This window comes from Carcharodon carcharias, chromosome 10, assembly GCF_017639515.1.
Source record: "Carcharodon carcharias isolate sCarCar2 chromosome 10, sCarCar2.pri, whole genome shotgun sequence".
NCBI lineage: Eukaryota > Metazoa > Chordata > Chondrichthyes > Lamniformes > Lamnidae > Carcharodon > Carcharodon carcharias.
The window spans coordinates 149,448,143-149,461,731 of NC_054476.1; the positions used below are offsets into that span (position 1 = coordinate 149,448,143).

Genomic DNA, 13,589 nt, shown 5'->3' on the forward strand with positions numbered 1-13,589 from the left:
CGACCAACAGAGCTAGAGACAGACAGATGTAGATAGACATACTGACAAACAGCCAGATACAATGATATAGACAGACCATCAAATACAGACAGAGGTGGGTAGACAGACAGAGAAAGCAAATGAATATGACCCACTAAAGTTATGCAGAAACAAATTTCAAAAATAACTTCCACCAGTCTCCAGCAAGCAACCATTAATTCTTTCAGAATATTGGTGTTATCCAGTAATACATTAATTTTACCTTTTTTTTTTACATCATCGGCAGTATTGTAATATTTTTCAAATGATGGTGATGGTGTGACTTCCTCATGAACTTCAATACTGCATATCCCCCTCAAAATGCTAGAAACGGTCAGATCAGCTGAGTTGGTTTACTTGCAAAAGCAGGGCACAGATTTCATTGGCCCAATCTGGTGTCTGAGCACAAGTATTCCTACTTTATACTTTTTTCTCCCATCACCAAACAGTTCATCCTTGGTTTCAGAACGGACCTGTGTCAGTGGTGTTGAATTGGCAGCTATGACCAGCAAGTAGCAGGCTGGACAGCTGCAATTCTTCTTGACCTTTTACTGAGGATGAATAATTCAGTCTCTGATTTACAAATTTCTCCACATCACAGATGTGAATCCATATTCTCCATAGTAAAGCAGCTGCCCACTGTAGTGCCTTGTAAAGTGTCATGGCCCAGGGCCACAGTTAGGTTAAAAAAAAATCCTGTATTTAAACAGTATTGTTTACCATATCAGGTTGCCCCCAAAATACTTTTCAATGAAGTACTTTTGAACCATATTATTGCAATGCAGGAAATCCAGCAACTAATCTGCACACAGCAAGGTCCCACAAACAGCAACATGATAATTTTTTTTTTTTAGTGATGTTGGTTGATGGATAAATAGTGGGTCAGGACGCCAGGGAGAATTACTCTTTAAAATAGCACCAAGGGATCTTTTCAGCTCACCTGAAGGGACAATCAGTTTCTGTTTAACAGTTCATTCAAAATACAGCACCACTGCCAGTGCAGCTCTCCCTCAGTATTGAACAAGGAGTGTCAGTGCACATTTTATATTCATGTCTCTGGAATGGAACTTGAACCAACACCCTTATGACTTAAAATGGTTGAATGCTACCCCACTGAGCCACACCAGGCTTCTGTTGGAAACCTGGGTGGCTGCCACTCATCAAGTGCCAGGACTGAGAATGTTAGCACACTGCTTCGGCTGTAGCGAGCATCAGTTGAACTCTATCCTGTTCACAATTCCCACAGGTCTCATTCAATATAGATATGTTTCTCCTCCTTGGCCCAGGACAGCTGTTTGTGACCAGCCCACTGCTACCATGAGGGCAGCTGGAACACAGAGCCAAGATTGGAGTGTAATGGCTTCGTTACGATTTGGGCAGTGCATTTCACAGCAAGAAGGTAGGAACATAGATATAGGAAGCCATTTAGTCCTTTAAGTCTGTTCTGTCATTCAGTGGCTGATTTATGACTGAACTCCATATACCGGCTTTTGCCTTGTATCCTTGGTAACTTTGATTAATAGAAATCTATCAGAAGATTTCACACCATAGAAATACATTTCAATCTTAAAGCAGGATCAAATATTATTTGAAGCTACAGTTTTGGGAGGTGAAAAGTAAGACTTTTATCAATTTTAATCAACTTTAATCAATTAAAAAATCAAGATGATAATGGTCCCTGAACCTACCCCACCCCCCCGCCCCACCTTACCCCAAAGATAGGAGAAAATTTCTCCAAGCCATTCCCTTATCTGGTTTAAAATTATTTCATGGGATGTGGGTGTCGCAGACATGGCCAGGATGTTGTGCCCATCCCTAATTGCCCTACAATTGAGTGGCTTGCTGGGTCATTTTAGAGGGCAGTTAAGTTAACTGTGGGTCTGGACGCACAAATAGGCCAGACCATGTACGGATGGCAGGTTTCCTCCCCTAAAGGACATGAGTGAACCAGATGGATTTTTAAACAATCAATTATGGTTGGCATAGTCACCATTTCAAGATTTATTAATTGATTTTAAATTCCACTAGCTGCCATGTGGGATTTGAATCCATGTCCCCAGGGTTTTGGCCTCGGCTGCTGGATTAATAGCCAAGTGACATTAACCATTTTGGGGAGAGAGTGGTGTAGTGGTAATGTGTAACTTTATGTTGTGGCCACCTTTGCATGCATCATCATTCTTAACAGACCACTCCCAAAAAACTTCCCTTATGTATTTACATGTATCCCGTATTATTTAATGACACGTGATTAGTCATATCAAGCAAAAAGAAATAGTTCCAGTGTTGACAATTATCTTCCCAAGAATTTTGGACTAGTCCCTTCTCAAAGTACTCTAAGTAGCATCAGATAGTGTTGCTATTCAAGGTTAATGATAATAAACTAGAATTTGCTAGCACAGGGCATCTTACCCTGTGCCCAAGTTGATAAGCTTTTTTTAAATTCCTTCACAGGATGTGGGCATTCACTGGTTAGGCCAGCATTTTTATTGCCTACCCCCAATTAACCTGGAGAAAGTAGTGGTAAGCTGCCTTCTTGTACTGCTGCACCTGCTGTCCTGTCCTTCTAGGTGGTAGAAGTCATGGGTTTGGAAGGTGCTGTCAAAGGAGCCTTGATGATCTGCATTGGTGGTGGAGGGAGTGAATGTTGAAGATAGTGGATGGGAGGCCAATCAAGCAGGCATTTTGTCCTGGATAGTGACAAGCTTCTAGTGTTGTTGGAGCTGCAGTCATCCAGGCAAGTGAGGAGCATTCCATCACGCTCCTGACTTGTGCCTTGTAGATGGTGGACAGACTTTGGGGAGTCAGGAGGAGAGTTACTCACTGCAGGATTCCTGGCCTCTGAGCTCTTGTAGCCACAGTATTTACATGGTATTTGACCTTCAAGTTTTCAGCCCAACTCTGCCCATTTGTTGTCAAGAATTTGGGTGGATAATCTGGTCCCAGAGCCACACTGATGCTTCATTAGCCTGTTAGCAGCTGGAGGTCAGATGCTTGTTAGCCAACCACATCTTTCCATTGGGACAATACATACTGTGGTTTCAAGAGTGAAACCCAGACACTGTTTGAAATGAAAGGAGAGAGAAAATAATATAAGAGGGACTGTAATTGTATAGCGACACCAGTATAACATCTGACAGCAGAGTGACCCGCAGTGCTTCAGCTTTTGGAATGGCTGGAGAAATGGCTCTAATCCCCCCTCTATTAAAGGTCAATGTTTAGGCAAATTACCTCAGTCCTTTAAGAAATCATCTGTGCAGGTTGGTGAATTTATCTGTAAACCGGGAACTGGAATATCATTCCTTTCTCAACTCTCAACTAGGGAGCGCTTGAGAATTTCTAACCAATCAAGACTCGTGGCCATTAATAGAATAACATTTGTGGACCAACACATTTCTAAACAAATTGGTATAGATTTCATCAAACAACACAAGTGAAGGGTTTGTAACAACCCAAAGCTTCTAGAAGCCTGAACAAGTAACTGGCCTTCTGCTCCTTTCCCACTGCACCCATTGCCAAATTTGCCCATGCCTTGCATCCTCAAATGAGGCTTCACACACAAAATGTCTTTGGGTCAGGTTTCTATTCTTGTCTACTTCATTGTTATGGGATCTCCCTGTGCAATATGGCAGCTTCACTTACAAATATACTCAAGACGTAGCATGCATTATGTGAGGCACTTTAAGTAGTTCTCAAGTGACAAGCAGTAAATAAATGCAAATCGTCCTTTGCTAAAAACATTTATACCTGCTGTCCATTTTGGCAGATTGTAAAACCTGCCAAAATCCTTTTTTTTGCATCTCTGAAGAAAGTGCTCCAAACTGAAAACTCAATCTTGTTAAAACTCCATCCTTAGCTGTTCAGAGGAAGCAAGCCCTGGAAAAAAGTTTATATCTTTCAGTTTTATTAACAAAAAAAGTGCAGAAATGTGATCATGTAAACACAATGGAGACAGTATTTAAAAAGCAAACACTGAATACACATTACAAATAAACCACAGCTTTTCTAAACTGTACTTCACAGTACAAGGTACATCACATTCAGACAGGATGTCGCCATGCATCGCAGAAACAGGAGTTCAGGGCTGTACATTGGTAATCAGCTGCCCACTACATGGGTTAGACTGCCAGCAATGATTTACAAAGGAGTTGTTGCCCAAATTGTAAGCTCACTCAATCGGAAGCCCCCTCAAAGCACAGCACTGAAAACATTCACAGAAACTACGATCCCAAAATGTGTTTAAAAAAAAGTGAACTTAAATGTTAGACAGAGCTAAAGCATAACACAGGGTTCTTTTGGGGGGAAGGTGCGGGGTAAGTGGTAGAATTACAGTAAAGAGTCTGCGTCCAGGGTAAATCATGTCAATCATCAGCCACTCCACTCATTGCCATTCAACAAGGGAAACATTGGAAACCAAATTTTAAAAAGTCAGACAATACCCAAGCAGGTCAGTGAACAGAGATGGTTCTGTGTGGGGGTCCTTGACCCCTCTAAGTCTTTTGTTCACACATGCTGCCTGATTCGACAGAAAATGCTGGAAATACTTGCTTATTTCAGCAACCATTATTTCATTTTCAGCAATATGGAATTGCTTCACTTTGGCACAATTAAAATCTACAAGAGACATTGGAATAAAACTCCACAGATGTTCCTCACTCTTAGAGAACAATTCAATAATACAATTCATAAGTGCTGTTATTATGAAGAAAGATTGGGGTGGGGGAGACATCTAACACATGCACAACACCTCAGAATTTATGTAAAGATTTCTCCCGACAGAACAGCACCAGCTCTTTAACTAGCAGCTTTGAGAATCCAGCTACAAATCTCTGGAGAATTCCCAGAGGAAGACAGCGGTTTGCACTACTGAGGTACATCTACATAACAAAAAGCAAAACTACAAAATGATTGCCTGTTGAGCCTGACGTAAGGAAAGCATTTGACAGAGAAGTGTACATTCGTGGGTCGTACAGAGTCGCTGTAGCAAGAGATAGAATAAATAAATAACAGTATTTAGATGGAAAATAAATTAACGTGAAGTCATTTTGTTGGAATCTTAGACCATCCTTAACCTAGAAATCCGTAACTGACAATTGGGTATAAGTAAACTGGAATGCTTTACAGTTGCACTCCAACTCTGATAATTATGTTCAGTTTTAGCTTTGAAGACACCTGGAGTTCATTGCTTCTATAGTGCTCCTAACCACCTGGCCAGGTGGTGTTGAACAATCTGACCTGGGGGTACAATGGTGTCAAACCGTAAGAGAATTCATGCTCAGAAGTACTTTACATACAGTATCATCATGCATCAGGGCCACATTTCTATGATCATAACCACGTCAATGAGGACAACAGTAGCTGCTGCTCACTTAAATCAGAGCTACAGTGTGACTTTAGCTATGCAGAAGGGTCAATGGACTAGCAGTTAAGCATGGCTAGTTTGAATACAGGCACCTAACAGTAATTAAGCACAATGGCACTACAGTGTTCAGGTAATTTTGCTAAAATACACATTAGGTTAAAAGACAAAGCAAAAAGTCTAGACATGCATAATTCAAATTTACTAGTATGAGCAAATTAGTATTTGTTTGACCGATCATTCCATTCTGTGTCCATTGCATGAAGGACAGGGAAAATACAACCCTTCACTGTGAAGGTCCCTCATCACAAATCTAATGTGGTCTTTGAGTCACTGCATGCATGCATGAGAGCAACTTGTATCAACCAATAATACCTACCTATTGCTTTATTAGTTGGGTTTATTAGTCAGTTAGTCCACATAGACAGGATATTTTACAATCTCTAAACAAACATAAAAAACACTCTCAAGAGGCACACTGGCACTCTTGAGTAAGGGCAATGCACCCCCATTCCCCACATGGCAACATCCCAACCTCAGCCATTCACCCTGCTGGGGAAAGGCCAGATGCCTACATGGAAGGAAGGGTCATTGTTTGCCAATAATGTGGCAGAGGTCTGGCATTAAATTGCCTGCCTGCTGTTCTGGCCAAATAATGGGAGTTGGGGCAGAAAGTAATTGATTTACAAGGAACACCCACCCACTTACAAAAAAAAAAAGAACCCATCCTACCAACAGTTGAACAAATAGACGTTTTACGAAAGATAGGAAGCAGATCGCTCTGACTTGCTCAAGATAGAATACTCGGAATGGTCAGCTCACGGATCAGTCATGAGAGAGGCCACGGCAGTGAGAACACCAATAACCCATGTTCAGAATGTTAATGCCAGGAATCATTTGCTGGGCTACTTCAAAGTGACAGTTTACAGTTTAAGTGGTTTTTAACATATAACTGACCAATTGCTGGTGTCAAGTATGTTTGGAAAGTGGCTTCAATTAGATGACCTCATCCTCTCCCACTGCATTTTTGGAGATCTTGCTCACATGTGGATTGCTGCAATGCACACTTGTCATTTATTGTTAAACCATTTTTGAGCAAGTGGGTTTGTTCAGAAGATGCAGCTTAAATCCTAAAACACATTCTGGAAGGCCTGTTTTATGAATGGCTTGTGGTAGGAAGGATGCTCAGTTGCAGCCCCCACCATCTTTGAAGGGAACATTCAGCCTCGGATTTGGACTGCCCACCGGAATGGCTGTGTAACTAACTCTGATCCATTAATGACGGAAGAAAATAAAAATCCATCAGTGCAAAAGTTTACTGGGATCTTGCTGCATCAACATACAGCTGGTGTAGTGCATGAGAAAGACAAACATTAGCGTCACATGGGATGTTACAGGTTATTTCCTTTATCCTACTTATTAACAGATGGGCAAATTCCTTCAGCATTCTCTTCCATGCTTTCACTGAAATTTGGATAAAAATATCTTCCATTGACAAATCCCACATGATCTGTGGAGAGAAAAAAAAATCAATGGTAAATATTTAATTGTTCAGATTTCCCTCTGTCCAGTTGAAGAGGCTCTACCATTGCAATCCTCTAACTTGATACTACTGTAATAATTCAACCTCTGATTTCCTCTCTCCTCTGCAAGGGAGTATCAGGCCTCCCCTGGTTAAGTCATGTTCTGCAGATCCCAACTCTGTGCTCAGAGGTACTCAACCACCATTACAAAGAGCACAGTCACTAATTACTATTTGCCCAAGCTGAGCACTAACAGCGGAGAGTCCATATTCAGCACAATGAACAACTCCCAGCAGGTGTCTCAAACTCCACCGGGCAATTTATTAGACCTAAATATTCAACATATTTTAGAAGGAAATACATTTTTGCCATATAACAGTTCAAGTTTACATGCACACAAAAAAAAGCAGCAGAGAGCAAGGAGAGATTAGAAAACAAGGATGAGAACTTTAAAGAGACAGGCGTTGCTAGACCAGGGGCCAATGCAGGTCAGCAAGCACAGAGACAATGGATGAACAGAACTTGGTGCGAGTTAGGATATGGGCAGAAGGACTTTGAATGAGCTCAAATTTGTAGAGGGTGGAAGGTGAGAGGCCAGCCAGGGGAGCAACACCTAGTGAGGCTATGATAAAAGCAGGAATGAGGGTTTCAGCATCAGATGGAATGAGGCAGAGGAGGAGGTGGATGCTATTCGAGAAGAAGTCAGCGGTTGGTAATGGAGAGGCTATGGGGTTGTAAGCTCAGCTTGTGGTCAAAAAGGACGTCAAAGATCATGAACAGTCTGGTTCAGTTACACCAGGGACTGGTGAATGGAATTTGTAGCAAGGGCGTTGACTTTCCCAATATTTAAATGAAGGAAATTTAGGCTCATCCAGTATTGGATAAACCGGAAAATACAAAGTTAGTGGAGGAGTTGATAGAGTGATGGTGAGATGCGGGATGGATGTCGTCAGTGTACATGTACAGCCTGGTGTATTTTTGAATGAAGTCACCAAGGGGTAGCATGTAGATGAGAAACAGGAGGGGCAAAGGATAGATCCTTGGAGGACTCCAGTGCTACCTGAGGTAGGAAGAGAAGGCATTGTAACAGATTCACTGGCTGTGACTGAACAGTGGAACTGGGTGTGAATTAAGAAATGGATAGCAGAGTTTCAGATGTAAAAGACGGGTTATCAGCAGACAGCAATGTTGTTAAATCTGGAGGGAACAAAAGCATTGTCCAAGACTCCCACTGAGCTGTACATGGAGAATTGTTTGTGGAGAATGGTGTGATCCACTGTGTAAAAGATTCCAGAGAGATTGAGAATTGGAGCCAGGTTAGTGTTGTTTATGACTAATTACATATGAACATAGGAGCAAGAATAGGCCATTTGGCCCCTCGAACCTGTTCCACCACTCAATAAGATATGGCTGATCTCAATGTGGCCTCAACTCCGTACCCCCGCCTACCCCTGATAACCTATGACTCCCTTGTTAGGCAAGAATCTATCTACCACTGCCTCCACCACATTTCAGGGAAGAGAGTTCCAAAGACTCACAACCCTCGAAAAAATTTCTTCTCATCTCCGTCTTAAATGGGACACCCCGTACTTAAACTGTGTCCCCTAGTTCCAATCTCTCCCACAAGTGGAAACATCCTTTCAGCATCAACCCTGTCAAGACCCCTCAGGATAATATGCATTTCAATAAGATCACCTCTCATTCTTCCAAGCTCCAATGGATACAGGTCCAGCCTGTCCAACCTTTCCTCATACAATGGGCCACCCCACCCAAGGAATCAGGTGAGTGAGCTTCTCTGAACTGTTTTTTTGAGGAGGGGAATGATGGCACAGAGAATCAGAAAGGGAATCATTAACAATATCACCTTGCATGGTGGGACAGGAAGAGAAATGGACTGCTCACCATTTTACCAAAAAAGGGAAGGGGAGGATATAGCAGAATGGATGGTCTCAATCTTAAGTGACAAAGAAGCCCATGAACTCCTTGCACTCATTGCTGGAGATGAAAATGCAGGGCAGAGGGGTGGGGGGGGGGGCGGTTAAGACTATTGATAGGGTGGGAAAAAGGGACTAATATTTGCGTTCCAGGATGATCTTGGAGTAGTGAACAGGTAGCGGTTTTGGTAGTTTCAGAGTGAGGCCCAATAGTGTTTGGATAGTCCAGTCAAATCTGGCTGAAAGAACATTCAATTTCATGTTCCTTAAGCTTAAGAATACAAAAATGGGATCCTACCAAGTGGAATGACCAGGGTGAGAGAGAGTAAGGGTTTTACTGGAGACAAGGGCATCAAAGAAGGTGTGGGTGTGACTGAGTGAAGTATCGCGGTGAGTGGTGATCAAAGACTAGACCATGGTGACAGGAAGCTAAACAACTGGGAGTTTGTAAAATGTGTGGGGTGGGAGGGGGCAATTTTTCCAGTATATTGGATTCTGTTGGGCATGATACATGAAGGAGCTCAAAGTGAACACAGAAAGCTTCTGTTCACTTACCACTCTTTTGTTTCTCCATTGACAAAATTGGTGCTTCCAGAATTACCCAAATCACCTGCTTAAAAAACAAAACATACATTGTATAGATTTTAATCTTCCTTTGTAGACATCAAATTCATCATTTATCAGGCTGCCACTGAGGGACGTGGGTCATAAACTCTCCTGTGGTTTGAGGTTTGCAAGGCTGTTAAACTGGCTGGTTGGAGATACATCCCTTGGGGAGCAATCCAAGGTCACTGCCAAAGACTCCTGTTACTCAACCATTGAACCATAGAAAAGTTACAGTGCAGAAAGAGGCTGGTCTGTCGTGCCTGCGTCAGGCAGACCAGGAGGACCAGTAGCAGTAAAGATGTTAACCCTTGTTAAATGTGGTAACACCACACTTTCAGCATTTTGTGTAATAGTCAGGAATTAAATTCCCTTTCTCACTCAGTCCTCTCTCTTTAGGTCAGCCATACTCCCTCTCCCACCAGTATTGCCTACAGCTCTCAATGGCAGCTGCTCCCCATCAGAGTTGGGCGGGTCAACTTGGATTTTCCCTCCGCTCATACTATCCTTCCTGATAAACAGCGATACATACAGTAGCCCAATGGACTATTGCAGAAATTCTTAATATAATCCTCCTTTTGTTGCCTAACCTTCTTCACAAATTTTATTTTCCCCCCTTCAACCTACGAAGGCATTAAATGCTTAGGGTCCTACAGGTATCAAGTGTCATTTTAACTTTGTCCAAGTGCTGTTAATCATTTGTGAAGCTTCGCAGTGAACATCACTAAGCCTTTTGAGTGCAAGAGGTGGGATGCATTACAAACTGATACCAATCCTGCCCTCACCCAGAATTCATTCACACTTCCAAACAGGGTCCAGTGAATCAATATTCTGGAGCACAAACCATGGTCTAGAATATCAAGAGCAACTGGTAGGACCCCTAGTAAATGGCCCCTTCCCTCCCTAACTGAAAGCGTTTCATAGCATGACCAAAGATCAAATGGTGAACCTCCACGACTCTGCAGTTTCATTGGATAATTTGGTAAAGAAAGAGGAACAAAGGAGAAAGTTGTCTGAAACAGCCCACTGCATTGTTAAAACAATACTAAGCGTGGAATGGTAGTGTGAGTGGTGAGAATTTCTGAAAGTCAATCCATTCTGGTCTAATGTAAGGGTATGCAAACATTCTGCCTTTGCAGCCTGCAAACTTAGGCTTTATCCAATGAGGCAAACACCAGCGAAAACAATACTTTCCAAACCTCCAAGAACAAAAAAAATTCCAACAGGACAAAGTAACAAGCAAGAAAGCCAAGTGCAAATAGGACCAAGTTATGGGGAGATGGCGGCCAAGTAGCAAAGTCACTGAACTAGTAATCTAGAAGCCCAGGCAAAAGCTCGGGTGACATGGGTTCAAATCCCACCACAGCAGCTGATGGAATTTAAATTCAGTTAATAATATTAGCTACAATATGTGGAATATAAAGCTAGTATCAGCAGTAGTGACCCTGGTTCACTAACACCCTTTGGGGAAGGTAATCTGCCATCCTCACCTGGTCTGGCCTACTTGTGACCCCAGACCAACAGCAAAATGGTTGATTCTTAACTGCCCTCTGAAATGGCCCAGAAAGTCACTCAGTTGAAGGGCAGTTAGAGGTGGGCAACAAATACTGGCCTTGCCAGCGATACCCAAACCCCATGAAAGAATAAAAAAGATACCTAGTCTTTGAGGTTCACCAGGACTTAATCATGTTTTGGGGTTATATCCTGCATCTGACCCAGTTCCAATGAATGGCACACATCCAAAATGCCATAGTCTGCCATCGTTTCTTTTTACTAGCTGATCTACTATGCACTTCCAACAGTTAGTTTTTAGCTCAGCATTAATCCAGCTTCCTTTTAAATTTGTATGCAAATTTTCCAAAAATTCTTCCAATTATGGCTTTAAAAAGTTTACCAATGGTGGACAACTTGAAAACAAACAAAAAAAAATTACTGACAGCACCCACCCAGGAATGAAGATCTAGATTCATACCTTCTCCAGGACTCTGAGTAGCAAAGTTATGAGTCACGTGGTCCATAGACACATTTCCTTCTTGCTCTTCAATCTCAGTTTCACACTCACTCTCACTGTCACTGCTCATACCAGGCAGCAAATGAAGGACTTTCTTCTGACGCGAAGCAACTGTAAAGAGAACTCCAGGTTAAGCTGAGCGTTGACAGACACTTTCCACCTGTACACGAGCAAGCATTGTATATACAAGACATAATGTAAAACAAGGATCAGGAGTAGGTTATATGGTGACTAGTGGGAATTACAAGGTTACTTAAAGTTCTCTTGCACACGACAGGAAGGTTTCTAAACATGGCCATCTTACATAATTGTGACACTGCACAGTGTATCTATCACTTAGGCTTTTGATCACTATTATTAGAGATAAGGACTCCTTGGAATTCATTGCCCAGTCTCTGTGCACTCTGTTGACTGAGTTAGGCGTCCATCTGTCTCAGGAGACGATGATGTCTGTGCCCAGGATGTCTGTCACTTCTGCATTGAAAAAAAAGCACTGCCCAGACATGAACAAGGCCCTGAATCATCACGATTAAAAGCCTGATGCTCTACCAACTAAACTATCTGCGTAAAGGACAAGGAGAAATTAAAGATATCAAAACATTATTTAAATTTGCTTTTGGGACAAGGACACATTAGCAAGGTTGCATTTGTTTGTTTGTTGTGGATCTCCTCCTTGAACCACTGCAATCCATGAGGTGATGGCATTCCCACAATGACAGCATTTTCCTGGCATACACAAGGTGCTTTGGATAACTTCAGCCATGCTAACCAAGATTACCAGCTGCGTATAATGGCATTCTGGTTTCTTCAAATGCAGAAACCCACCATATGACACGACAGTGATGTTACAATGTGCAGAATTTTAGATAAAGTCAGTGTAATCGGGCAGCAAAAACGGATGTGTTCCAGAGGACTGAGGAATAGACAATGATATACCCATTTTAAAAAGGGGGGGCAGTATTAGCGTGGGCAATTACTTGATAGTTAGTTTTGGAATCTTTAAAGATGAAGTTAGGTCTAGATAAAAGAATAAATAATTCGAAGCAGTCCACTTGGATTTCAGAAAGGATGATTATGCTTCTCAAACCTAATATGTCACTTGCTCAAATAACCATAAGGTGGATGAAGGAAATACAGTCGATGTAATGTACATGGACTTTCATGAGTCCTCTCTTGGTATGACAGGGGAGACTATTGGAGAAGGTTAAAGTACAAAATTAGGGGGAGGATAGCAAACTGCATTAAAAAAAAGGGAGGAAAGAGGGAGTATGACTATGAATAGGACAGTTTCTCAGAGTGGTTGATAATGAATAGCGGTAAACCACAATGTTGTGTTTTGGGATTGCTTCGGTTCACTGTGTACAATGAGTTGGATATGAAGCTAATGCTCAAATTAACAGATGATATTAAAATAGGTGGTGTAGTAAATAACTGAGGAAAAAAGGGAGTTGCAAAGAAATATTGATAAGGTAGTGGAATGAGTAAAAAAATGGCTCATACAATTCAATGTAGTGGTTGCGGGTGCTACATTTTAGTAAAACGAAAATCAAAACAACAATTATGGCTTTAAATGGGTGAAATGCAGAAGAGGGGGATCTGGGTATTCAGATTTAAACATAATTGCTCAAATGGAGAAGGCCATTTAAAAAAGGTAATGATATATCAAGTTATAAAAATCACAATTTAATACCGAATTGATATAAAATCCTATTAAGGCCACTGTGGGAGATCCGTGTTCTGTTTTGGGCTCCACACTATAGGAAGATTGTTGAAGTAACAGAAAGGATAGAACACAGATTCATTAGGGTGCTACCTGGTACAAGGCATTACAAATATGAAGACATGATTTGAAAAAAATGGGGTTGTTTTTGTTAGAGCAGAGCAGGTTGCTTGGTGACTTAGAGGTGACTGACATAAGATAGGAGTAGATCACAACCTGTCAAGCCTACTCCGCCATTCAATACGATCATGACTGATCTTGGGTTTAAACTCCATTGTCCCCCCTGCTCCCTTTATCCCTTAATTCCCAGAGACCCCCAAAATCTGTCCCTTCCAGCCCAATGATGGAGCATCTACAGCTCTCCGGGGTGGAGAATTCCCAAGATTCACAAACCTTTGAGTGAAGAAATTTCTCCTAATCTCAG

At 41.8% G+C, this 13,589-nt stretch overlaps 1 protein-coding gene across 7 annotated transcripts in view; it reads right to left on the minus strand.

Moving 5' to 3' along the window:
• trim37 (tripartite motif containing 37) overlaps positions 1-13,589 on the minus strand; it is an 82,260-nt gene that overhangs the window by 1,710 nt on the left and 66,961 nt on the right. For 4 of the 7 annotated variants that reach the window (XM_041197901.1, XM_041197905.1, XM_041197904.1 and 1 more), the window contains 3 exons: positions 11,407-11,556; positions 9,387-9,444; positions 3,899-6,884 (listed from right to left, as the gene is read on the minus strand). In XM_041197901.1, coding sequence (XP_041053835.1) covers position 6,884; positions 9,387-9,444; positions 11,407-11,556 — 209 coding nt within the window. In that variant the 3' untranslated portion in view covers positions 3,899-6,883. The other 3 variants (XR_005944244.1, XR_005944243.1, XM_041197902.1) reach the window with 3 other exon arrangements.